We start from the raw sequence: 27,454 nt of genomic DNA on the forward strand, positions 1-27,454 counted from the left end.
TTATTATCAGTGGTGTAAACTAACTAAGTACATTTACTCAAATACTGGCCTTATAAGTACAATTTTGAGGTACTTTTACCCTACTGGAGTATTTCCAGTACTTATAGTACTTTTACTTCTACTCCACTACATCTCAGAGGCAAATGTTATAATTTTACAGAACTGGTACGTTCCAACCATAGACTGTATAAAAGGGTTCCAACTTCCAAGGTTAGTCCGCCAACGCTAGGTGGCGACGATATGCACACGCAGAGATGTATAAAAACACAATAAAGAAGAAGTACTTAGTACACAGAAAATGCAACGCTTCATGGAGTTAACTATCAGAAAGTTGCTGCAAGACAAAAGTGGATTTCTATGAAACCAAAGGCATGTGGATGCAAAGTGGCCCACGCTGCCCGTAGAGGTGCAACATTGGTGAGTTTATCGCCATTTAATACAGCCAGATGGGACTATCATTTCTATGGAGTCTATGGAGCAGCTCAGTGCTTAATGCTAATGCTCATGTAGCCTCTGCCGGGGAGGCGAACCCGGGACCCTTGGATCCTCAGACGCACACGTTACCAGTCGGCAAATGAGACAGGCGCGGCAGAGAATAGTAATGCGGCATCATATAGCATACAGTTGGCCACACTGCAGAAGCAAGGGGTGAACTTATATATATATATATATATATGGGTGGGTACGTGGATTGCAGACTATATTTGCCTAGAAATGGAGGCATACTTTTTACTTTGTGTTGGCTTGTGCTGCATTGGGGATTCGAGTCCTTGCAGCCTGAAGACCTGTAATGAACCGACCGAGGTCTTCCACCATGAGCCACTAGGACAGGACACTAGCTGTTCACCTCTTTGAGCCTGGCCAACTCATTCATTACAGGCGAAAACGGTCAACGTTTGGTTTTAGTTGCAACTATGTGTTAGCATTGCTACTATTTGGCCAGCGTGCCATGATGAGAGCTGTCAAGCTAATATTGTTATTTATGTATGACACACAAGACTTGACAAGTGCTTGTAGTAACATTTAGATGACCATGGGCAGTGGTGTAAAATAACCAAGTACATCAATGATTTGACAACTTTAGTTAAGTTACTTTGTAGATTTTGATTATTATTACAAAACATACATTAACCACTTGCAACGCATTGTGAGCTTGTAGATCTGCTATTTAAAAAAAACAATTATACATTTGAAAACTTGAAATGGGACATTCTGCATAATGAACACTTTTACTTTTGGAACTTTAAGTACATTTTCATGCCAATACTTTTGTGCTTTTACTCAAGTACATTATGAATCCCAGACTTTTTCTTGGAACAGAGTATTTCTATATTGCAGTATTGATTCTAATACTTTAGGTAAAAAAATTTAGTACCTTTTCCACCACCACTGTGGATAGATCAATTGCAAACTAGTACACTGCTGCATGCACACAGTAGAAAGTCAGTCTATTATTATGTATAGTTGGAAGGTCTCTGGTTCGATCCAGGTTGAAGTTACAAAGTCTTGGAAGAAGAATTATGAAGGTGATCTGTATGGTCAAGCGAGTATAGCCACATTATGAACTCAAGTTTACTCGACTCACATGCAGCACAAATGAAATATGTTTTTTTAAACTATTGAAAATTATCTCTGTGCCTCTCCTTCCAGCTTGGCAGAAGACACAATCTGTAGATGACGTTGATACGAGAGTGACAAAGTCTCAGTCATTGGAGCTGGCATTGGTGGCTGAAATGAATTCAGCCAATGACAAAATAACAAGTAATATGGAGGTGCGTTCTTCAGTGTTCATGTTTTGCAATTACATTAATGGCATTCACTTTAAAGTATGTAATGTCACATACTTTTTTAATACTCTAATTAAATATTCTTCAATTCATTTTTTGAATGTATGTTGAAGTACGTAAAATATGTATTATTTTATTGTTGTCTAACTGCAGCAGTCACCCCAGGCAGAGAATGACAGTGTTCTCACACACAAGGTGGGATCCAGGGATGTAACCACAACACAAGCAGCTAGCAGTGAACATCCTCTGGCAAGCACATCAGCACAAGGTATGATGTTGTGATGATGTTGTTGTAATAATAATATGCCTTTGCTTCCCACATGCCCTATTAATGGCAGCCACAAATTCTACGCGCGTGCAAATGTACAGTAGCATATACTGCAACTTAACAAATCACAGATTACTAATATAAGGAACAATATAGATTCACAAACATTTATAACGAATGCAATGCTTTCATTGCTTTTCTTTTATCTGTTTGTCTGGGGCTAATATAGCAAACCTCCGGACCGATCAGCACATAGTTTTACTCTTTAAGACCAAAATGTCCTGGAAGTCAATGGCGATCGGATTGGGCTGAAACACATTTTAGATTTAGATTACTGAAAAAGTTAAAGGGCCTTTAATGAAAGCTGTGGGGCCGCTCCGTGTGGGTTGTATCCCTGTCCTCATGCACTTTTTTAAATGTATTTCTATCATGAAATAGCCATCTACTAAAGGCCTTTTAACCTTTTCACCAGAAGAGTGCCGTGGCTTTTTTCTTTGTTGTACCTTTTGGGTCCCCAACCACAGACCACTGTCATTACAACTTTTTTGGACTTCTGAGCTCTTTTTTCATGGAGATTACTGATTTCATAGATGACTTACATCATACTGTAGATTGGCCACATGAAGTCCACATCGTTATTAGACTTAGTCTTATTATATTAAAAATTAAGAATATTTTTTTATTAACCCCTTAATTTTCTCTTGATACTTTAGTTAATTATTTCAACCATTTTTAATTCAACTATTTAAAGGTGGTTTCACACTTGATCATCTAGCTCCAAGTTCACCCCTGCATCTTTTCACATACAGTACATTTTTAGGGTTCCCAGGGTTATCTGGATTGAAATTTTAAGAGTGAAAGCACCTTAAAACGCTTGGAATAATAATTGACATTATCCCTCACAGGGGGAGATGGGCCAGTTGAACAGCACTCAGATTTAGCTTTGAGCTCAAGGGGGAGAGCACGGAAGAAAAATCCCAAATTTTTGGACTATGAAACTGACCTGGATCTTCATGAGGTAAAAACGAAACGAAAAAGAAAATCCCCCATCACGAAAAACTTGAATAAGGGAAAAGTCACCAAGAAGAGGGGCAGAGGGCGTAAGCGCACTATCAAACCAATGGAGGACGGTGACCAGGAAACTACTGAAAAACAGCCAGTGGAATCTGCAGAAGAACCATCAAGTAAACCTCCTAAAAAGACCCCAAGGGCAAAGAGGACTCCAGCTAAAAGGACGCCGCCTAAAAAAACTCTCACCAAAAAGGCCGCCAAGGCAGTGGAAGAGGTCCCATCCACGGTGGTTGTCCAAAGGTTAACGGAGCAGCCGAAACCAAGAAGGAAGCAGGTGACAAAGCAAGTGGTACAGGATGTGGGTCCAGCCGAAACACTGGCAGATCAGGGGAAATCTACCAGCGTGCCTGAGGAGGAGCAGGAGGAGACTGTGCCCGGTGGCCGTCCCAGGAGAAGTGCCGCTAAAGCGTAGGTCACATCTGCAGTCACTTACACTTTCTGTTCACTTATGGCTGTTTGTTTATATGGCCACCTGTTGAAGTTAAGGTTGATTTGTACTTAGTCGCAGGCCGGTGTCACACATCGGAAATAGCTGATCCTCAAGTAGTAGATCAGCTGTTTTTCTTGTGCGACACCCGTCCACACTAGAACAGTAGAACTCTGGCTTTCGGGGAATGTCCTGCTAGATGGCAGATTTCTTGGCAGCACAACTTCTGTCAGTGCAAGAACACCCCCAAAATTTCTCTGTGTCATTTGAGGAATGCTGGGCGTGCGTTGCACCATGGGCGAGAAGGCCAGTGAAAGAAGCAGACCATTTCTAGTAACTTTAGAATATCTATCCCTTCATAAATAGTTAATTGATCATTCACAACCTGTTATTTAATGACTTGGTTATTACTTGTTGTGTTTCTTAATTGGTTATGGATTTTTAACTATTCCTTCTAAATACGGTAGTTAACAGGTCATGAACAAGCTGTTAGTAAAGAACTTACTAATGACTTATATAAAGTATTGATTTAACAACTTTCAGTACAAGTAAACCCTCTCTGCTGCCAACTCCTCCTACTATTCTAACATCATCAGTACAGGAAAAGACAACACCAGAGCCTCTTCTCTTCTCAGCCCCCAACTACACAACCCCAGCAGCACCCTCCTGGAACCTACAGCTGGCCTCATCTTGCATTCCATCTATCACATATTTTAAAGTGTTACATTGTTCTTTTGTTTTTTGATTGAGCCAGAAGTAGGAAATTGACAGCATCACTGATGAGAGAGGAGGAGTGGAGAGAGAGAGAGTGGACAGCTGCCAGTCCTGGTCAGGGAAGGTATATGGAAGATCCACCATGTGCCCACGGTTACTTGGACTTCATAGCTCCTAAACATACACAAGTCTCCATCACAGACACGGGGGTTCTGAAAGGGCACATTGCAGTTCAAAGGTAACAGGCTTCTAATGGCATCTCGTTCTTCTGTAGGGCATTGAAGTACCTCCACTCCTTGGCGAAAGAGGTGCTAGGCGGCACTGACTCGGAAGCTCAGCAGAGGTCCCAGAGTGGTGCCTCCAGTCCAACCTCAGAGCCTGATCCAGGGCGGAAAGCTCCCAAAGGTGGCAGAGGTAGGGCCGCAATCCTGCGGGAAATAGCCTATTCACGGTTCATACTGTTAGATTCAAGATTGCACATGCTATGCCCACGTATTTTATGCAGATAATATACATATTAAAAACAAAAACATTTGTGGTATGGAAGAATAATCTTTAGTGCTAATGCCCCAAAACTAGACTGGTCTCTTTGACAAATGTCACAAGTAGTAGAGTGCAGAGGAACATGCAAGTCTCTCTTTGTCTAACTTCCAGGATCTACACAGCAAAATCTGGTGTGTTAATTTAACCCCAAAAAGTGCTAAAATGGTCCCTTACTTGTCAGTTGTCACACTTTTTTAGATTGTATTTTACCTTGTGTATAACCGTGTATGTGGATCAAGTCAGCTTAAATGGTAGCAACACTGTACACTTAGTACCCTTAACATGTGTTTACAGGATGGGTTAAGGGTAGAAAGAGGAAGCACCGGCATGACATTGAGGGTAGCACATCAGATGAAGATGAGGATTTTATACCGGGAGGCAGTGGCGAAGATGCAGAAGAGGAGGAGGATGAGTCAGAAGGGGACCCGGAGTCTGACTTTGAGCCAGCTGTTGAAACCCACGCACAACATCGCTTCAACAGGAGTATTGTGAGTACTATCTTTGTTCCCTCTGTCAACATGTGAGAACAAAAAGATGGACTGAACCATTTCCAACATGCCAGGTGAATGCCAGTCTCTTTTTTTCCCCACTCAACAGTGGTGATTATTGTAAAATAATTGCAAGGCGAAGGCAGCCGGGAGAGGGAATGTTAGAAATAGGAAAAATATACAAACATACTTTGCTTAAAACGGTTGTCTAATACGGTTGAATTCAATTCAAGTATACTGAAATTTGTACCATGCTGTGCACGGCAGAATGAAGCAGCAATCATGAAGGATCTCTATTCGTGCAAAAACTAAATAAATAACAAACAAACACAGTCACTAGGGCTAACATCACTTAAAATAATGTGTACCGCAAATACAAAAGTACAAAAATAAAATAATGAGACAAATGTAAAAGTAAAGTGTCCAAAATTAAAAGTGTCTTTAGGACAGGTACATAATAATGACTCATGCAACAGAATCATGGATCTTCTGTCTGTGCGGGGGTTCTCCTCTCTGTGCAGATAAATCAGAGCAGAGTACATGGCACTGCGCCTAATGGACTTCCCAACAACATGCTGCAGCCTTGCTGGGAAAGCACACAGTCCAACCAGAAGTTGTAAGTAGCCTCACAACTTTTTTCACATGTGCTCATTTGCATGGTCTCTGTGCTGCTGACTGTGCATTACTGCGTACAATGTAACTGTGTCCGTTTGATCCGTTTTCAGCCGAGAGAAACATCAAAGCAGCTGGGTCTTCCCAGACTGGATTCCCACCATGAATGACTGGAGCATTGTTCCACAAAGGTTAGTCCCTCTTTTATATAACATCATCAATTAGTTCATACAATTTCTCACTGAATGGTTACTGGTGACAGACATTGAAGGGGTGGGTGGATGGGGAGGGAGACTTTAGAGGTATACCATTGGCCAGCTAACGGCTAATGGCCGGCTACTGGACCTAGAGGCATCAGTCTTGACTGCACAACAATAGAAGGGTGTGTCAAAGTTCATTATTAAAGAATCCTTGTGATCTGTGTGTTCTTTAGTGATTTGGAGGAGTATCTGCCCCAGGAGCTGCAGTCTGCCGATTTTAAGATCTCCCGAGAAGGTCTGGGCAAGGAGGAGACCCCTCTACAAAAACTCAACAGGTTGGGACAGTCAGCTACTATAGTTATCATTTAGTGCAGTGCCACAGTTATTTTTTGCCCTGTGAGTAAACCTGTGAGCATGAATACCATCCGGTGTGAATTCTGACCATGACAATGACTAATTTCAAGGGTCCCGAAGGTCTAGCAAATCAAAATGATTTTCGTCATGTCGTTTTTAGTGTCACAAAAAGTTTTAATTTCCCACAATGTGTTTTTATGGTAATAATCTGGATGAAAATATCTATGTAGAATTATTCAAGGTCCTACCCCCATTATGTACAATTCTACATGCAATGTTCCCTTCATATTTGTGAACTCATTAGAATGACAAAATCGCCACTGGACATGAGAATCAGCATAACGGAGGGTTTACTTACTTAACCTTCCAGGTTTGAGGCTGTGGACACGCACCGAGAGCGCTGGGACACACTCATGTTTACTGGAGGGCCGGTCTGGGCTATGGAATGGTGTCCGAGTCCAGACGGCTCCAGTGATAACCAGTACGTAGCCCTAGCCTGCCACCGAGGCATGGACGACCAGCATTGTGCCAACGAGAAGTACACTGGGCCTGGCCTCATTCAGCTGTGGGATCTCGGCAAGCTGGAGTATGATAGAAGGTAAGCAGTGGTGGAAAAAGTACTCAAATTCTTTACTAAATAAAAGTATCAATACTGCAATATAGAAATACTCTGTTACAAGTAAAAGTCAGAAATTCTGAATTTACTTGAGTAAAAGTACAAAAGTATTGGCATCAAAATGTACTTAAAGTACCAAAAGTAAAAGTACTAAAATATTTGAAAATAGCTCTACAAGCTCACAATGCGTTGCATCGCAACGCTTTGTGAGCTTGTAGATCGGCTATTTTCAAATGGCCAAAATGTATATAGGGCTGAAGTGGTTAATGTATGTTTTGTAATAATAATCAAAATCAACAAAGTAACTAGTAACTAAAGTTTTCAAATAATTGTAGTGGAGTAAAAGTTCAATATTTGCCTCTGAGTTGTAGTGGAGTAGAAGTAAAAGTATAGAAAATTGGATATACTCAAGTAAAGTAAAAATACCTCAAAATTGTACTAAGTACAGTATTTGAGTAAATGTAATTAGTTACTTTACACCACTGGTAAGGGTCAACTCATCCAGATAATGTCCTCAACATCACAGGTTCAGTTCCCTCCCATGATGTTTCCTTTCTCTCCGTTGTACTGATGATAATAGTTTGTTCAGTAACGAACTATCCCCATCTCTCCAGCTCTTTAGTAATTAGATTTTCATGTCGGGATAACAATTTTATCCAATCAGGAAAGAGAACTCATACAGGATACAGACTAAAGGAGTGAAATTGGATGTGATGAAACAGGGAAAAAATGCAGACAAATTAGGAACTGGAACACTATGAAATGTAAGCTGACTTAAGCTACTAAAGAACAGGAGAGATGGGGAGACACCTGTTATTATGTTTTCAGAATATCAGAATATAGAGCTTTAACATTTTAACATTTCTTAACGCAAAAAATATCACTTGGACCAACTTTAATCTCATACATTTTCCCCTCTCTTTTCCCAGTCCAACCTCACGTCCATCTCTAGTGTATGGTTTGGCCCAGGACAAAGGTTTCATCTGGCAACTCAAGTGGTGCCCTGCAGGAGCGTGGGAGCTGCCCACCTGCCCCAGGAAGGTAGGACATAAGCTACATGCCTGTGTGCATCACTCGCACACAAGCAGCACGCTCATACACAGAGATACTTTTGATATTGCAGATGTCAGCATTGTTTGATATTTTTTCTGCAACAGTGGCAACACACATTTTCTAAGATGGAATTTACTTTCCACACTTTCATCCTGGGGATGAATGGTGTGCATGCCATCTAATTACAATGTTACAGGTTCAAATCCAGCTGAAGTACTGTACAGCAACCTCTCTCTATCAGCCCTTTTAAATATAATCTTAACCACATTAACCCTGGTGTCCCTGTTGTGAGCATGTCATTATTAGCAAAAAGAAAACAAATTAAAGGGTGCTGCTCAGGAATAAATTGGCAAGAGCCTAGGTTGAATATGTGGTGTAATGTACATCTAAATGACAAGTAACTTGTTTTGTGAAGCAGGGATTCTGTATATGTTTTCATTGTTATACAATGAAGAAAATCTCTTTGCCGAAAATAGTCAATCAACACCTCACAATGCGCCACATTTAATTGTGACGTATTGTGAGCTTGTAGATTGCCCCCCCCCCAGAATAGGGATGCTAGGGTTCATTCATTCACTCCTCCTCTCCTGCTCTGTCAGGCTCCATACCTGCCAAGACTTGGTCTGCTGGCAGCAGCTACCTCCACTGGCGTTGTGACCATCTACAGTATGCCCCACCCACAAGCTCTACTTGCTGGCAAAGAGCCAGCCAACTCAGGTAAGACTTGGGAGTTGAAATCGAATGTAACTGAACCTCCAGACAAAAGGTGTCAAATAACTCTGATCATTGACTGTGTAAATATGGTGGCTGGCAACCACAAACTGAATAGTCCAGTGATTACTGTATCACTGTGCAATTACGTGAAGGATAATGAAACATTATTTACTATTTTGGGGGTTACACTCCAACTATTGAAGATATCTTGCCACTATTTGAAGTCTCATCAGGTTGCAATTTATGGGCTTCCTCAGTAGGGGGCAGTGATTGCCAACGTTACCGGTTGTGTCTGTTTTAGTGTCTTCGCAGGTGTAACAGCCCAAAATATACCCCAGGCCAAACCCCAGGGTATATTCTGGGCTAGCCCAGTTTATACCCCAGGGTATATTCTGGGCTAGTCCAGAATATACCCCTCTAGCCCCCTTGTGTTCTTCATTAATTATGTTTTAGGTATAAACTGGACAGGAGAGATATTTGGTCTAACCCTAAATGTATAAATTATGATGTGAAAAAACAACCTCTCATCAACCTCAAACCTCTGGACATTGAACTACAGATTTACTTGTGAAAAACGCAAGAGAGGATAATAATCTTTCTACCCCGCGGTATAAACTGGTCTAGCCCAGGATATACCCCAGGGTATAAAACAGGCCAGCCCACTTTAACCCTGGGTATAGTTTAGCCAGGGGTATGTATATATTTTTTACAGGTGGGCCCAACTTTTGTTTTCACCATGAAGGCAGGGACCAGTAGGGTATATTAAATAACACACACTGAAACAACACTGCTGCTGTTATTTTGTCTGTAGCCCTGTCAGAACATGGCATAACATCAACTCTATAACTTTCTATTGATAGTCTCACTGCTTACTCTTCTCACGGACGGACACACACACACACACACACACACACACACACACACACACACACACACACACACACACACACACACACACACACACACACACACACACACACACACACACACACACACACACACACACACACACACACACACACACACACACACACACACACGAGAAATGTTTCAAAATACTACACAGTATTATGCTAAGTGTTCATTTATCCATTTGCAACTCTGAGAATGTACACATACATTTACACTCATCATGAGTTAAATTAAATCTGCAATCCATTAATTTCATGTCCTACCCAAGATTTCGTTGCTGTCAGGTGGAAACCTTGTATGTCCAAAACCATTCCTTTTTTGTTATTAAACATTTTATGATAGTTAAAATAGCAGATCTACAAGCTGGTTCCCCTGCATGAGAGACCACATTTCTACCACTCTTCCAACAAGGCATCCCCACTTGGCCAAGGCAGATATTGCACTGTGAGCTTCAGGCAGTATTTGACAACCCAACATCGGTATCTTAATACCGATGTAAATTTATCTTAAAGAGTAGTGGGAGTGGGAGACCACCTCCAATCACTGCAGATGTACTAGTTATATTGTAATAAAACACTCTACCATACAGATGGGTTAAAGTAACGTTTTATGCATTAAAATAAGTTATGGTCCGATTTTCGGGTTTAACGCTTTACCATGTAGAATATGTAAAATATTCTGTTTATTTGAGTGCCCTCACTCCATGTGTTCACTTGCCTGTGCTCACATTCCCGTAGAATGTGCGCATGTGCTTCGAGACTTTGCATTCTATCATGTTAGTTCAACATAGGTTGACTATGTTCGCAACTCGTCGTACGACGAAATATGTAAGCCTCTTTCTCTCACCCAGTGGCACTGGAAGTCTGTACATGTACTGTATGGCTATCATTGGACGGCTCAGGCGATGGCCCTGGGGTCCAGTCTATTATATTGAGACGCTAGCACCATTAGCCTCTGGGGCTGTGGTGATGAAGACTGTTATTAATGAGATTAATGTCTCTGTTATCTGCACCATCCATCATACACAAGACCCTGTTTGTGTGTAGTGAGTGTCTTGTCTGTCATTCTGGCCATCTGCATGTGTGTATTTCTGTCAGTCTGTCTTTGCCTGTTAACTAAGGCTTAATTTATACTTTGCCCGCACTGCCGTCTCGTACGTCAAATATTGCGACACTTTATGAAAGGGTCTCTCATTTGGTACACAACAAGCTAGTCTTGCTAGCAATAAATGTCAAAGCCAAATTACAACACATTATATAGCATACAGGTTGGTCCCAGCCTACAATCTGCTACACACACACACACACACACACACACACACACACACACACACACACACACACACACACACACACACACACACACAGTTTGCAGGGGGGTTCCTTCAGGAGATAAGGATGCTATTACACTAGTGCTGATTCACAGTGTTGATCTTTTCCATTATCTCTCTCCCTCTCTCTCTCTCAACGCCCTATGTCATTCATTCATGGTTGCGTCCTCAAGATTTAGAGGCTGTCTGCTCTGAGCTGTGTTGATGGTGGTGATTTGTGCGGTGTGCTTTTATTCTCTCACTATGGGCAGCAGTGACTTTCACTGCCTCAAAGGAGTCATGCTTTTGTGTCATTGCCACTCTGTCAGGGACAGAATGACAGGGCTGTTTTTTCTCCCCCTCACATCTATCAGCCAGTCAGTCAATATCTTTGCTTTGTAGTGCAACTACTCAGTAAGTTGGGTTATCTTTTTAACCACATGAACCATAGTGTTCCTATTCTGGGCATGTCATTATAGGCAACAGATATGGCATAAATAGCAGATTGGCAATTTTTGGCAAAAATTTAGTGTAGAGGGAAAAAAGGAGGGGGCCAAGAACTGTAGCCTGGAAACCAGACCAATCTGACAGAGCTAAAAACAAATAAATGAATAGCTCTGTAGTGATATTTGTCTGGCCATGCCGGGCTACAAGAATGGACCCCTGAGGGACCTTGATCAAGATGTTTAAGTGGTTAAGAAACAGGTTTGTTATTTTCACTAACATGGCGACCTTGATGATACTATTTTCCTAGTTTATTCTAGGGTCCAGTCCAGTCAGTGCTTGAACAGTCAGATCCAACAAATTAAATCCTATAACCAAATTTCCTTGTTTGTTTTCACATCACTGCAACAGAAGTCATTGTTTTTTTGCTTTTCACGCTCAAAGCCTCTGCCATCAGGACTGACATATAATGTACTGGTACAGTACATTATACTCTGGTTTGGAATACCAGTTGAAACATTAGGCATCCACACAGCATGAATTGTGCTGTATTTCTGTTGCTTCATCAACTCTCCATAGCCTTAGATTTCCATTTTATTTCTGGTCACGGGTCATTATCTCCACATTCACAGTGAGTGTTTCAAGGTGTTTCGGGTGAGGCTTCCCTCCAGTGCTGTTGGTTATGGGATTTTGAAAGGTTAGAGGGCACTTAACACATGTGCTGTAGCGCTTGGCTGATTTCACAATGGGAGCTGTAATACTATGTCGACCATGAAGTCAGGACCGGTTATGTTAAATAACACAATATTCCTCTCTTGGAGCTTCTTTTAGCGGTACAATATCTCACGTTTTAGTGCAAACCCACGTCTTGAACATTGCATTATTTAATTATCTACTCGCACCAACTTGTGTGCTTTATGGAGGGACAGGGAGGCACCAAAATACAGTGAGTATGTTTTCAAATGGTGCATGTTTCTGTGCAATTGAATTCATATTGAAAACGTTCCACAAAGAATGTTTGTCCATGTTATTGGGTGAAGGGTGGAAAAGGACCTCAGTGTGGAGAACGGAGGCGAGAGGTGGAGTCAGGGTTTGGTTGATGAGTACCCAGTACTGATGTTTAGGTGTCTGCAACACCCTAAGGTGACGTTTCCGACTCTCCGGTGATTGAACGTCATCTGAGTTTGAAGGCACGGCACTAAGAGGGTCATACAGGGTCAGATGGGGATGGACAGGCTGCAGGCGTGAAGCCTAATTTATGCTCCATCGCACGCAGCATCATGCAACGAAAATAGCAGACCTACAAGCTCACAACGCGTCACATTCGAGTATGAATCGGGCTGACGATGGGAGTGTCCCTCTGACTGGTCAATACCCATTTGTGACAGATCATTTCTAAGTAGCTTTCTGCCGTCGGCTACAATGACGTACAATGGCGAAATAGCAAATGGGAGGTGGATACATGGATGAGGTGATTGGGTGGTGGGGACAAAACGGAGACCAGAGCAGCGTAGAAAAAAGTAGATAAATTATGGTGCGGTTTCCCATCAGACAAGGATCTATAATTGAAATGACAAAGAAGATGCATCGCTGAGACAGTAGCTTGGCATTGGAAGGCATGAATTTTAGGCCTAGTAGCTGACGCCTTATTTCCCCCTACCCCCGAAGCAACCACGACCCCAAACTACACCCTGTCTGTCTGTCTGTCTGTCTGTCAATCATCCTAGGATCTTAGTAGATTAGTAGTGTAGTGTAGCTTAGTAGTGTCAGGTTCATATGAAATGGATGTGGACATACATACATAATGGAAACATAAGTCCACATACTGTAGTCCATGGCCAGCTTGGAGATAGGCGGTGGTCAGGCCTTGTTCAACAGTTTGATACTAGCCCGGTGGAAGCTGTTCAGAAATCTGGTGGTCTTGCCCTTGATACTACGGTAGTCCACCTTGCCTGGCGGCTGTCGTCGTAGGTGTGTGAACAATTTGTGGCTGGGGTGGTGCACAGTCTTGATGATGAGATTTGGTGCGCACCAAATCTCTTCAATGGAAATAGCTACAAGTCCCTAGTCCCTGCCTGCATAATAGGCAGGGACTAGGCAGACATAATATACATAATATACTGCCAGACATAATATACTGTATGCTGCTATACTGAGATAAAATTATTTGTGGTTTCTCTCAACAGGAGAATCCAGTCAAGTGCCGCCTATATTTAAGGTATGCTGCTATAAATTACATCTGTCTCAGCAGCATCTTCTGGCTGTGTTTCCGATTACACCTCATGTTTGCATTTGAAGACAGTGTGCGAGTATTTATATGTAAAGCATTTCCCATTCCTCCCCTCCAGGCCAAGGGCGTGATAACTCTGAAGTTAGGTTCCTTCAGAGCTCCACACAATGAAATGAGTGGACAAGTTCTATGTATGGACTGGTCAGCGATGAAAGACCACAGCATAATGGCTCTGGGCTTCTATGACGGTATGAATTGGTGCAATATTGATTGACTGAACAACCTAAGTAGTAGGCCTGTCACAATTATTACATAATTGACTTTTTTGACGACATCGGTATCGGCAATTATGCAGCCGATGTGTAGTTTTCAAAAATAGCAGATCTGCTATTATTGGATAGGGCTTAAGTAGTTAAAATGATCCGTTTCTGTGTATTTTATATTTGTTGTTAAAACAAATCTTTTCATATATTGAAATGCAATATTATATACTTAATTAGTGTTTATTTTTGTATGCACTTTCTCAAATAGAAACTTTTATAAAATTGAAGTTTTCAAATTGATTGCACTTTTTGACAAAATATCGGTCAAAACATCGGTAATCGGTGGTGTAGGAGTCTCCAAAATCGGCATCAGACCCAATAATCTGGCATCAGTTGGGCTCTTATAACAATAGTGTGTATAACATCTCTCTCTCTCTCACTCTCTCTGTAGGATTAGTAGGCCTGTGGAACTTGTCGTCTACATCGTCTTTTATGCGTATGCGTGAGCCAGACCGCTCCCTCACCTTCCTGCCCTATCGTTGTTTCCAGGCCCACGACAACTCTGTCAGAACCCTGGCTTTCTGCCCCGCTTCCAGGTACCACTCTCATCCATGCCTCTGCCACTTATTCGCCTCATAATTATACCTTATATGGCTACGCGGGCCGCTTTTCAGTGCTTGCCTTCTGTTCAAGCCTGTGCAGTCAGCGTGTGCATATGCGCTTGACACATGTGGGTTTGAATCTTGATCTTGTGTGTTCTGCCACAAGGAAGCATATGCCCATATGGATCTCTCCAGATGTTCTGGCTGGTGGAGAATGTACTTGTCGTTTCAACGCGACCATGAGCATCTAATTACATGTGGCTGTATTAAGCTAACTGACCTGTGTCATGTCTAACCCCCTCTTCCTATCCCAACATTGAGTGACAACTCTATACAGTATTTACGATATCTGATACGTCTACCTATTGTAATTTATGCAGAGTTCAGCAATTATACCTCTGTGTATAAGGAAATCAGGCTTCTGAATGATGCTGGGTAAAAGGGGAAGCAACAGAATGGTTAGGCAGACTTTGGTTAATACTGTAGTTTCACATCTTCATATGGCTGTTATATCTATCATTTGAGAATGTATTGAAATATTGCCTGGCTCCACTCACTGCACGCCTCTCCACTGTACTGTGAAATACACCAAAAAGGCCATCGAGCATCTTTTGCGTTCACTGGTTGATGTAGCCTCATCTGTGACAAAGTAGATCCCAACAACAAAAAACAAAAAGGTCATGCAACCTCACGCAGTGAATTTAATTCAGAGTGTAAGCTAGAAGGTCTCCAGGCCATTAACATTCACAGCATGTAGGCTTGTTTATATCGGCCCCAACCAATATGGCTGTGGAGCGTAACGGGCACTGTCAACCTCCTGGCTACAAGCTTCATGAAGCTGCATTTTGTGTGTGTGGTGAGCTGTCAAGAAGTTTGCTTCCGCAGAGAGAGAAAGAGAAACCGAGTGAGCGTGCAAATCCACTGTACGGAAGCTCAATAGCTTGGGGTTTGTCATCCTCCTTGTCCTCTTATCGTGCTATGGGGTACATGAGTCATTCAGCTAAAATCAAAGCATGTGAGTGTGTAAGGCTTGGATAGAAAGATGAGTTTAGATTTGAAATCTAAATTGTTAACATGGAAGGAATTCGGAAGGGGACAGCACATTCTTTTTATATTGCGAATGTTGTTGAAATACTGAACTCCATTTATAATGTCACCGTTGGAAGGCAGCTGCAGTTTACGGTATGTTGATGGTTACACTGCTACAGCTTTCCCAGTGTACCCTCTCAAAATGTACATGGAACTTGTCATCTACGTCATCGTTTAGGCGTATGTGTGAACCACTCCTTTACAGTATATATATATACACTGTATATTGACAATATTGCCACATGATGTTTACAAAGTTGAGTTAATGTACCTGTAATATTATATCTCTCTTGGAAATATTGACAAAAGCAGATGTCTGTGTTCTTCCGTGGTTTCCATGAACAGTGAGATGAAGATTTTACATTCTGTAACTTCTGTGCCAGCGTATCTAGAAACATTTGGTCTCTAATCAATTTAATCCATTATGAAAAAGAATCAATTGTTATGTAAACATCTCTCTGACATAACCATAAACAAACCACGGCCACATCACTGTGACAACATAACCATAAACAAACCACGGCAACGTCACTATGACTAGACATAACCATGAACAAACCAAGGCCACGTCACTATGACAACATAACCATAAACAACCCACGGCCACGTCACTATGACTCATTGTGACATCATGATGACTCATTGTGACATCATGATGACAGGTAAACACAGCTGAACTATATAAAAGCCTTATGAAGTGGCCCGAACCTCGCTACAAAAAATATATTCAATTTTTTCTGCATTGATTTGTTGATGTATAAAGAAAATTAAGAAATGATAATAAAAAAAACATGCTGCTGAACTCTATGCGTGTTGTGAGGAAACATGGAGGTATATGATTAGTTTGTTACCTATTTGTTACCTGAATCACTGATGACTGATAGATTAAACACACAGACCCGTCAGGATGCTGCTGCCCTCCTTAAGGTCTCTGGTTCTCTGCGGGGGTCGCGGTGCTGCTGCTGGGGGGAAAGCCTTCAGTAGGAGTCCACAGCTGCGACAGTGGGTGGTAAAGAGAACCCAGAGCACCATCACAGCGGAAGCAGGGGCCGGTTCTACTCCGGCCGCTGTCAATGTACCCAACGCTGCCACAAATCGCATCGTTGGTCGCTGGTTAGTGGGATGCAGCGGACTGGTGGTCGGGGCCATTGTCTTGGGCGGAGTCACCAGGTTAACTGAATCGGGGCTCTCCATGGTGGATTGGCACCTGGTGAGAGAGATGAAGCCTCCTCAGACCCAAGCAGAATGGGAGGCTGAATTCTCCAAGTACCAGCAGTTTCCCGAGTTCAAAATAATGAACCATGACATGACTCTGCCAGAGTTCAAGTTCATTTTCTACATGGAGTGGGGCCACCGTATGTGGGGCAGGCTGGTTGGCCTGGGATACATCTTGCCAACCATGTACTTCTGGAAGAAGGGATACTTCAACCGCTCCATGAAGTGGAGAGCAGTGGGGCTGTGTGGATTCGTCTTCTTCCAAGGCCTGCTGGGCTGGTACATGGTGAAGAGTGGTCTGGAGGAGAAGCCAGAGTCTTATGACATCCCGCGGGTCAGTCAGTATCGTCTGTCTGCCCACCTGGGTTCTGCCCTGCTGCTCTACTGTGCCAGCCTCTGGATGGGCCTCACCATGCTGCTGCCGCCCCACAAGCTGGCTGATACCAAGAATCTGGCCCAACTCAGAAGCTTTGCCAAGGGCGCTGGAGGACTGGTTATCCTCACTGCGCTATCAGGTGCATTTGTTGCTGGGTTGGATGCCGGGTTGGTGTACAACTCCTTCCCAAAGATGGGAGAGCGATGGGTGCCTGATGATCTGCTGGCCTTCTCCCCTACCCTCAAGAACTTCTTTGAGAACCCCTCCACTGTGCAGTTTGACCACAGAATCTTGGCGATTTCGTCGTTGACGGCCATTACAGGCCTCTATCTGTTCTCAAGGAGGATGATGCTGCCCAGGAGGACTAAGATCGCCATCAGTCTCCTTGCAGCGATGGCTTATGGACAGGTGGTCCTTGGCATCAGTACCTTGTTGCTGTATGTACCCACTCCACTGGCAGCAACCCACCAGTCTGGCTCTGTGGCCCTTCTGTCACTGGCAATCTGGGTCCTGGCAGAGCTCCGTAAGGTGGCCAAGTAAATGGATTAAATCCCTCCCCCAGTCAGTTCCATCGGTGTGAAACTTTGCACGCACACTCCCAGTGGGCCAAGGACGAACCGCCACCTATTCAATGTGGCCTCATGGTGGCACCATAAGAGGCCGCTTCACGTTTTGGCCTATAATTCTTGAACCGTAGGTCTTACAATCAAATGTTTGGCAAAAATGTCTGGCATTTTGCCATTACGGTTTTCATACTCCTTCATCATTTTCTGGTAATTACATTCACCAAATTTTGCCTGGGCCCTATTTCCTTGTTGACACAGCCCTGGGTAGGCAACGCTGCCTGGCGTGGATCTGCGCTCCAAGGAGTGCACATTTCTAGTTAGACCATGCCTTTTGTTGAGAGAGACATGTTGTATTTTTGTGGAGGGAGGTTTGACCATCTGTTAACTTCTCTATTACACTAGACGTTATGCAAAGACAGGAAAATTAAAATAGTCCACCCTGTATCAGGCTCTGTACAGTGAAGGACACATATTTGGCTTGAAGCCAGAATACTAATGGAACTGTAATTAGTTACCCCTTGTGTACATAGTTGAAATAGGCGTGTGTGCTTTGTATTTAATTTCATAAGCTTATGAACAAGGAATTGTGCTGGTCCTATTTCTTTATGTCCGAGTAGGCTCTATTAAAGCTACTGTAAATTTGATATATCTCCTGACAGAGAGGTAATGATCTGAACTGCAGTTCAATCCTTCTGCTTCAAAAAAACGAATTGAAGTTGTCAACCAGTAGGTGTCCTACCCGACACCAGGGTCTAAATGTCTCCATGGAACAGTGGGGAGACCACCTCCAACTACTGCACATGTGCTACGTATGTTGTATTAACATTTCTGTTGGCCTCGTGGCATAATTGCGTGAGTCGTATTTTTAAGGTTGCCTATAAGTCATCTAGTTGACTTAGGCAAAATTCTTTTTTTTTCTTCCCAAGTTCCCATGATTGCTCAAGTCATGTTTATCTGCCTTTATTTATTTCTGCCTAGCTCTACTCTCCTGGCACTGCTGATTCACCCTGCCTTATTGCCTATTTCCTTCTACCTAAGTCAAAAAGTTGACTTAAAATGACTTGGGCAGAAAGTGATTTTGGAATGTAACAATCATTCTGATGGGCTGAGGACATAGGCAGTGGGGTGTTGGGGGAGTAGAGTTGGGCAGAACTGTCAATTTGACCAAAGAATTACTTTGGCAGTTGTGCTATGGTGCTAACGATACGTTAAAATTAGCTCAGGATTGTAGCTTTAACCGAGTACCTTCATTTAAGAATGTGGATAACTTGGCGACATTTGACTAAAGTGAACGCTGTATTATGTGTTCCAGTAAATTATTTCATAAAGATTTTGTTTTGACCTTGTACCAATAATTGGCAATTGGCAAAAAAGTGGAATCTTGGATGTTTTGTATATACTGTAGTTGGAAATGCAAATGTAACGGCATAAAACGGAATAAAAGCACTTATGTAGACTTTGCAATAAAATAAAAACATACTGCAAGGTTATTCAATTAATTGGAAAAGTAATCTATATAATAATCGCTAAGAAATTAACCGATAGTTGCAGCCCTACCGCAAACTTTCACTGCATACGGGCACTTTATGGTCCAGACTGCCAATGTGACTTTTGCTTTCTGCCTGTATGCTGAGACCAAGGCTACCACCGTCGTGGACATGGATCAACTGGTCAATGGAGCAGGGAAAACTAATTAGAGAGAGTTAACGGAGCAAGGAGACGCTTGCGCCTGCATGCGTGCGTGTATTCACTGGGAATTGAATGAGTGAGATGTGTGGATGGAAGAGAAAATGTTTCAATTTTAAGCACTTGGCTGACACTATAATCGAGAGTGTCTTGGAATATCTCTGGCCGAGCTAGGGCTCTCTAACAACTAATCCCTCCTGCTTTTATAGCCATGTCTGATGACTACAACAACCATGCCTCTTGCTCATCCACATGTTTCACCTTCAAACAAGTTTGTGAAATGTCACACCAGGGAAAATAAAACTTTACACAAACAGGCAGACCTGGACCTTTGCACACTCAGCTCTTTGTATTTATATTACAATAGTGTGTTTATATACTGCATATGTTCATATTTTAACATCTGCATATTTCCACGTGTATACTTTTAGAATTTAAGTGTTTAATTAAAATGTTTTTAATCATCCTTATTAAGCCTGTAACGATATGGTCATTCACGGCCAACGTTCGGGGCAGTGTCATATTGATCATGTCAGTCATCTCCATATTTGAGTGTAAACCACAGACAGGACATACATGCACACTATATAAAAGATAAAAAATATTCACACACACAAATGTGGCATTGATCTGTCTAGTGGTTTTGCAGACAGATGGACATTGTGTGTGTGTGTGTGTGTGTGTGTGTGTGTGTGTGTGTGTCAGTGATCTGTTAGTGACTGCTGGAGACGACCGCATTCTGAAGACGTGGGACCTGACCAGGCTGTACGACTACATCAACGCACACAAGCGGCACCTGACCACTGAGATCTTTTGGCCCTTAAGCGGCTCCGGCTTCTTTCTGTCCCAAGAGAGCACCTATGCGCCGTATGATACACACTTTCTTTGACTTACTTTCTCACATTGATTTTTATTGTTTGTTTTGATAAAACCCTGTTGATCCCCAGGCGGTGGAATTCAATTTAACATCAGCAAATCGACAGCATGCGATGATGACAATATCATTAGAACGCATAACACTAACACAGCAGTACATTATGTTGCCCCCCCATGTTCTTCTCTTTTTGTCCCTCCCACATACTCTACTTTTGTTGAATACCGTCTGCTGTGATGCTCCTTGATGGTCTTGTGTTGTTGGTTTGTCCCTCAGAAATGGCAGCCAAGGCATGCATTTCGTAGACCTGGGCTACAATAAGATCAAGGCTGCCTTCATGGTCCCCAGGATGGCCACTATGTGGGTGAGTGTTGTTTTTCTGTGCGCTATTAGCCGCAAGAGTGAGCAGCTGATCAAGCTTCTCCTTTTGATTCTAACTTTTCCACAACTGAACCCATAATAAGTTTTGTTTGAGATGATCATCTTGATGCTGATTGAGTCTCTTTTCCATGTCATTCCAGTCCATGTCGTTCAGTGACTGGCTGAACTGCCTTTTGACGTCAGACACCCTGGGCGAGGTCATCTTTGATCTGCTTCCCCGGCTCAACGCCAACATCCAGAACACCAAGCTGACCCAACAGAGGCGTTTTGTATGTTTATATGTTTAAATATATATCTTCTCTAATCCCTCCCTCTTTTTTTTCATCTTGTGTTCTTTTCTCAAGTCTTTTGTTCCACCTGGCGGTTCACTCCAAGGAGTTTGGCATCGTTTCCTTTGCTTCAATTCCTTTAACCCATTAAGACCTGAGATAGGATTCTACAAATGTCTTCTAAATCCTGTTTTCCAGTTTTGTGAAACACTTATGTTGCTATAATATCAGTGGTGCTCAAACCTTTTTCATGTCAAGGACCTCCAAAATGATATGTATTTGGCCCCCATCTGAAAATATTTTGTTCCAGGGACCCCCAGAAGCAAATATTTGAGTACAAAATGTTTGCTTTAAAAAAAATATATATATATATTCGCACACATTTTCAAGCTTTAAAAAAAAAATCAGATCTACAAGCTCATTGCGCAGCACTCGGTGCCGCGCTATGAGCTTGTATATGTGCTATTTTTGAATAGCCAAAGTATAAAATAATGTTTTTTTTTTTTTTTAAAGATTTGTTTGTGGTAGATTTTTATTATTTTTCATTGGAGAGGGACAGGGAAAGTAGTCTGACAGGAAGAATGGGGAGAGAGATGGGGGGAAGACATGCAGGAAAGGCCGACGGGAACGGGACGCGAACCCGCGGCACACTGCTATTAAGGATTTTCAACCAGGGTGCCTAGACCGCGACGCCACGGTCTAGGCCATAAAATAATGGTTTAAGTGGTTACACAGATTTGTTCCCGGTTTGAATGCGTTAACTGTGTAAATAACGGTGCTCACAAAGAGAAAGCAGAGGATTTCTTAACCACTTAAGCCCTATACACTTTGTTGACCGGTGGGTGTCCCCATCGGTCTATCCTTGTCATCCTCATTTTCTCCCTCTACACCAAATCTCTATGCGTTGTGAGCTTAGATTTGCTGTTTTTGCAGAATGTTCGCATATTTTCAACGAATGGTCACCTATAATGACATGCCCGAAATAGGGACGGTAGGGTTTCGATTGATTCATTGAATACTTTGTTAACACGTTTGTTATCAGTACAGGTAGTACAGTCAACGGTTATGCAAAAAGGATAACACAAAAAGCCCCGGGGGCTTGTTTCCGTTGTGGTCCATTTTACTCGATTCATCAGTGGTTTTAACGGCTCCCATGTTTTCTGCTTCCATCTGCAGCCGGTGTATTTCACAGATGTGGTGCCTTTTGAGGCGAACAGCTCCAATGAAACGGCGGGAGGGGAGGGCGAGACGGAAGTACCAGCAGCGGTGCAAAGCGAGAACGTGGACAGACCAGGGGGAGCTGAAAGCCTGACCCAGACATACAGAGAGGCTGTCAAGCAATACTACCTCCACTATAGAGACGCTGATATGGTGTGTGTGTGTGTGTGTGTGTGTGTGTGTGTGTGTGTGTGTGTGTGTGTGTACGCATGTGTACACACATGTGCATGTGTGTGTCACATGCCGTTGTGTGAGATTAATCAGCTGTTTTTGGCTTGTGACACCCGTGCACAACTAAGTATAAATTAAGCATTAACCACTTATAGCCCTAAATACTTTGCCATGTGACAAATAGCGGAAATAGACAATCCTTTAGCTACTTTTGAAAAATGTGACATTTTGACCCGTTTGACATTTTCAGAAATGTTTAGAAAGGGTTAGCCTATGATGACATGCCTAAAATAGGGAAGCCTGGTTGAAAGTGGTTAATGGATGGAAACTTTCTCTCCTGCCCCAGCCCCACCCCCACCCCACTCCCATCTGTTCCGTTGTGTTCTGCTTCATTAACCATGTCACTGCTATACATATACACAAACACACAAATGGCTAATGCACATAATGCTCACCCTTTCTGGCACAGAAACACACATTGTCTGTCTATGAGACCCTGACCACCAACCGTGACTGACTACTACCCCAAAGAGCCAGCTGGTCCACCACTATTATTGCCTCCATCAGATAAAGGGCAGCTCAGGACCCTGAGAGTGTGTGTGTGTGTGTGTGTGTGTGTGTGTGTGTGTGTGTGTGTGAGAGAGAGTGATAAACCCCAATGGAAATACCAGCCTGGGCTCAGTGTTTTTGCCTACACTTCAAACAATAAACACACTCCGTTCACTCGTGAGAAGTTACAGGGAAAAACTAGACGTTCTTAAGTGTCTTACTCAGGGACACTTCGAACACACATACTGGGCTAACCGGTAGGCAAACCGGTGACCTTTTTGATTACCAGACGGCCTCTCTACCCACCAAGCTACAGCTGCCCTGAAGAAAGGCTAATGTCGAGGTTAACATGTAATGTACTATTTTTCTCTCTTCCACTTTGTAGCGGACCTTTAAGAACTACCAGACGCGGACGCCATGGAAAAGGATGCGAAACACAGAGTATACGACCAGGGTAGATTTTGACATCATGCCGATGGGCGCGCTTCATAAGGTATGGATTAAACTCACATTTACACCCCTATCGTTGCTGTCGGGAGGAAACCTTATACTGTATGTCCAAAACTGTTCCTTTTTGAGCGGTGTAGCCACTCCTATAAGTGGGTTTGGGACCGTCGTGAAAATGTGTCTTTCGCTGTACTGTGATTGGCTGACTCTATTCACACCCTTTGCTCAGTACTGTGATTGGCTAGCGAGACGCATGATGAAATTAATAACCTATAAATATCACCACGCACTTCAAAAAAAATACTTTTTTTTAAGTGAGCTTCCGTCACTGTGATGACCACTGTTGTTGCTAAATAACACCGCTCACTTCACATTTTTTATTATTATTTTAAAAACATTTTTAAATAGTGAAAATCTACAAGCTCAACATGTCACATCGTGATGTGTTGTGAGCTTGCAGATCTGCTATTTTGTGCGACACACGACACGACAAAAACGGTTGAAATATGGAGATACAAAGTCTCTGCCCGACAGCAGCACTATGCTAAGCTGCCATTCCATTCAGAGACGCCAAAGATGCCTTCTGTAATCTCAATATGCCCCTGAAATCAGAGGGAGGGGCAAGTATTTTACACTTTGCAAATTCAGGTTAACGTTACATTTGATTAAAATGTGCTTCCAAGGGGAATTCTTGATTGAACGAAAAAAATAATACATCATGGACCAAACCTTTCTGCTATTTAAAATCCATCAAAACACAACAATTACATAGCTTTGACTTTGATCACCATTGATTGCATAGTCTATCAACAGTCTATCAACAATGAATATATTACTTAGAATACAGTGTACTATCAATAAACCTGGTAAATATGGATGAATAGTATATAAACAGTCTGTCCGAATATGATTCAATATACCGTATGTCCAGTGTATCAACAGTTAAGCGTAACAAGTAAGTGACGAAGGTCAGCAATATGTACTGTACAGTACCTTCTTATCTGGCAGTAGTAGCAGTCAACTTGACAGCAAGGACATGAAAGGGCACGGTTACGGGCCCGGAAATCCTGTGCAAGACACTCAACCCTTAACTGCCCCCTGTGCTCCTCTGTGGTGCAGCACTTAGCACCTACACTTATGTAGAGGGCTATCCTCATCATTCTTGTGAGGACATTTGGTCCTCATAAAAGTAAAAGAAGAACGCACGCACGCACGCACACACACACACACACACACACACACACACACACACACACACACACACACACACACACACACACACACACACACACACACACACTGCAGGCCTCATTAGACCTACTCTGCATTTTACCATCGTCTCACTGAGGAATGTAACAAAGGGAATCGAGGGAAAATGATCTTGCACCATGAACAAGTTACAACGGTCAAATCCATAAAGGTTGATGGAGATCTGTACATGCATCACAGATAGAAGCAGGGAGGGGAATGAGAGTAGAGCAAAAAAGAGCAAAAAAAAGTGAGAGGGAGAAAAGGACAGAGAGAGAGAGCACACTGACTCTTCCCGTTGATGGCCAACCATAAAGATGGACAGAATGTAATGGTGTGTAAAATGAGAAGAATGTCACCCTGGGTCATAGTGGAGAAAGGCAGGTTGGTTTGTGGGGGGGTGAAGGATAAAGGACAGCCATTTGGGCATTTGAGGTGTTTAATGTTGAGGGGTGGATAGAGAGATTGATGGAGGAAGTGTGGGATTGGCCTTAAAGATGGCGCTGTGCCCGGTGGTGTGACAAGATGCAGAGGCAGGTATTGGGATGGTTTAAAAGAAAAAAAGGAAAATAAATATGGCATTGTGCGTTTGTCGTGAGTTGAGTCATGGCACACACAGGGAAAACAGCAGAGCGAAGGAAGACTAAACTGCACTGCATACTCCAGCCGAACAGCCAAACTCTGTTCAGTTCGGCTGGCAAATAACCACAAAATATGTCATTCAGAGGTTTGTTCAGCTCTTCTGTTGGAGTATGCAACCGCCTGAATGCATGGTCCCAGTCATCTTAATTTACCTTTTTTTACGGAGTGGTTCGTATGGGGTGAGCCGTCTAGTAGAGGGTCTGTGTGTGTGTGACTGTGTTTGTCTTGCGGGGCTAATATTTGCATTATATTGTGAATATTTTAGTTACTTTTTATAACTTTAATTTGGTACTGGAAGATGGTGGAGGTTGGGCTAGGCTGAAACTTTGGCCTAATGTAGAGATTATCAATTCATACTGTAGACCAGTGTTTTTTTTTAAAGTTGGGTCCTTGAGTGGGTTCCAGTGGTCCCCAGTTATATTATTGATAGTTAGAAACCAAATGGACCCTTAACCCTGTCTTATTTAGTCACTTTATTTGTGATATTATCCAGAGTGAATGAGAATGAGTGAACAGATTGCGTCTAGTTCAAGGTCACAAAGCAGCATAGCACATTAAAGCTGTGCTCTTAATGTTATGGGAGAGAACAGAGAACAGAGCAGCAGTCGTACATGGAATGCTGTGTAAGGCTTCATTTATACTGGGTCGCAAGACCAACAGAGATGATGTCACCTAATCACCATAGAGCTCTGGTTTAGCTCCAGTATTGTCTTTTTTCCCCCTTCAAAGTACCGTTTCATTGTGTGTGTGTGTGTGTGTGTGTGTGTGTGTGTGTGTGTGTGTGTGTGTGTGTGTGTGTGTGTGTGTGTGTGTGTGTGTGTGTGTGTGTGTGTGTGTGTGTGTGTCGAATGTAATGACTGGTAATCAATGGTCTGCCCCCAGCTTAGCTCTGTTCTCCCCCTCTAGCTTCAGAAAGCCTTAACTGTGTAGTTAACATCATAATGATGGATCTATAGTTAAATCTCAGTGGGAGCAGATAGATTTACTCGCACAATAAACACTGACTGAGAGAATGGCCGCTTATCGGTCCTCATTTATCTGCATTTGCTTTCGCTTGGAACTGAGTTGTGGCAGTGGAAAACAAGGCCAGGGCAAACAAGGCCAGGGCAAACTGAATGCGTGTCAGTTGTACAAATTTACTCTAGTCTCATTTGTAGTTGAAATGTTCGATACCTTATTCCATAGGACTTTAACACAGTACTCATGCCATCTCACATCCGAATCCTGCAATATTTGCATGATCCACTGTCTTGACTGTCCTGCGTCATGAACATGATGATGTTCTGATGTCACAGGAAATTAACCATGTTGAACCTGTAGTTTTTAACCCATTAAAACCGGGAAAGCGTCTGTGTCAAAATAGCAGATATACAAGCTCACAACGCGTTACTTTGTGTCTCGTTGCGAGCTTGTACATCTGCTATTTTAACATTTTTGAAAAATCTTGAAAGTATGAGAACTACTGATTTAGAAGGCATTTGTAGAATCGGCCTCAGGTCTTAATGGTAACTATGTTGCAATGTTTTTAAACATCCTTTCATACCCCCCCAAGGTTCGCTTTAACCCCAACATGAGCAGCCACACCTGGCTTGTGTCAGGCGGCCAGGCGGGGCTAATCAGACTTCACTGTCTGAGGAGCATGTGCAGAGAAGACGCCAAGAAGCTGGTCATGAAGTGCAAGAAACAGTTCAACGCCCTTTACTCCCCACAGAACCAGGACACAGAGACTGTAACAGCAGCCCAGACCAGCACCGAGCCACTATAGCACTATTTTAGAGGTATCACCATGATGCGTCAGAAAGGGGTTCTTATTTTTGTTGTAATTGCTGTTGTTTTTTTTTAATCTCGCCCCTTGGGTCTGCAAGACTAAAGGATTTTCTGTCTGTCTGTATGTTGATGTCCGTGAAATGTTAGTTTTCTGTATCACGTCAGCCTTGTTTCATTTAAACATTCCCACTTGATAGGAGTTAGGAGGGCACAAAATCGTTTGGAATTCATTTGTTCCATTTTCTGTTTGGTTTTATTCGTTTTTAGGGTGCTTTTTGTAAGAATTGTCAGTTGTGTGAATAAATTATCTAAGTGGACATAGCCTTTTTGTACCACATTTCTCAATTTT

At 42.6% G+C, this 27,454-nt stretch overlaps 2 protein-coding genes across 5 annotated transcripts; both read left to right on the forward strand.

The window, feature by feature from the left end:
• Window positions 1-282: 282 nt before the first annotated feature.
• Window positions 283-27,454, forward strand: gtf3c2 (general transcription factor IIIC, polypeptide 2, beta). 4 transcript variants are annotated; one of them, XM_084083046.1, is made up of 22 exons: window positions 283-417; window positions 1,651-1,772; window positions 1,941-2,055; window positions 2,961-3,534; window positions 4,308-4,391; window positions 4,542-4,681; window positions 5,105-5,298; window positions 5,820-5,914; window positions 6,024-6,101; window positions 6,344-6,445; window positions 6,835-7,062; window positions 8,010-8,121; window positions 8,733-8,850; window positions 13,699-13,730; window positions 13,861-13,990; window positions 14,457-14,601; window positions 20,245-20,406; window positions 20,690-20,777; window positions 20,935-21,063; window positions 22,240-22,434; window positions 23,387-23,494; window positions 26,891-27,454. In XM_084083046.1, the coding sequence occupies exons 2-22, from the start codon at window positions 1,734-1,736 to the stop codon at window positions 27,101-27,103; spliced, it is 3,081 nt and encodes a 1,026-aa protein (XP_083939172.1). In that variant the 5' UTR covers window positions 283-417; window positions 1,651-1,733; the 3' UTR covers window positions 27,104-27,454. The 4 variants fall into 4 exon arrangements, with proteins under 4 accessions (XP_083939172.1, XP_083939169.1, XP_083939170.1 ...); XM_084083043.1 differs by lacking the exon at window positions 283-417 and adding an exon at window positions 660-678; XM_084083044.1 differs by lacking the exon at window positions 283-417 and adding an exon at window positions 660-678 and having other exon boundaries at window positions 1,944-2,055.
• Window positions 16,604-17,882, forward strand: LOC311063555 (heme A synthase COX15-like; the record flags this gene model as incomplete). Its single annotated transcript, XM_084083047.1, has 1 exon — window positions 16,604-17,882. The coding sequence occupies one exon, from the start codon at window positions 16,604-16,606 to the stop codon at window positions 17,825-17,827; it is 1,224 nt and encodes a 407-aa protein (XP_083939173.1). The 3' UTR covers window positions 17,828-17,882.

The sequence above is a fragment of the Gymnoscopelus microlampas genome (genome assembly GCF_963454915.1).
Source record: "Gymnoscopelus microlampas genome assembly, chromosome: 16".
Classification (NCBI taxonomy): Eukaryota; Metazoa; Chordata; class Actinopteri; order Myctophiformes; family Myctophidae; genus Gymnoscopelus; species Gymnoscopelus microlampas.

Bases quoted from the DNA above. Each gene is read 5' to 3' on its own strand.
- gtf3c2 (XM_084083043.1), top strand. The intron at 1,773-1,940 runs GTGCGTTCTTCA...GTCTAACTGCAG, and splicing joins AAATAACAAGTAATATGGAG to CAGTCACCCCAGGCAGAGAA. The intron at 5,915-6,023 runs GTAAGTAGCCTC...ATCCGTTTTCAG, and splicing joins ACACAGTCCAACCAGAAGTT to CCGAGAGAAACATCAAAGCA.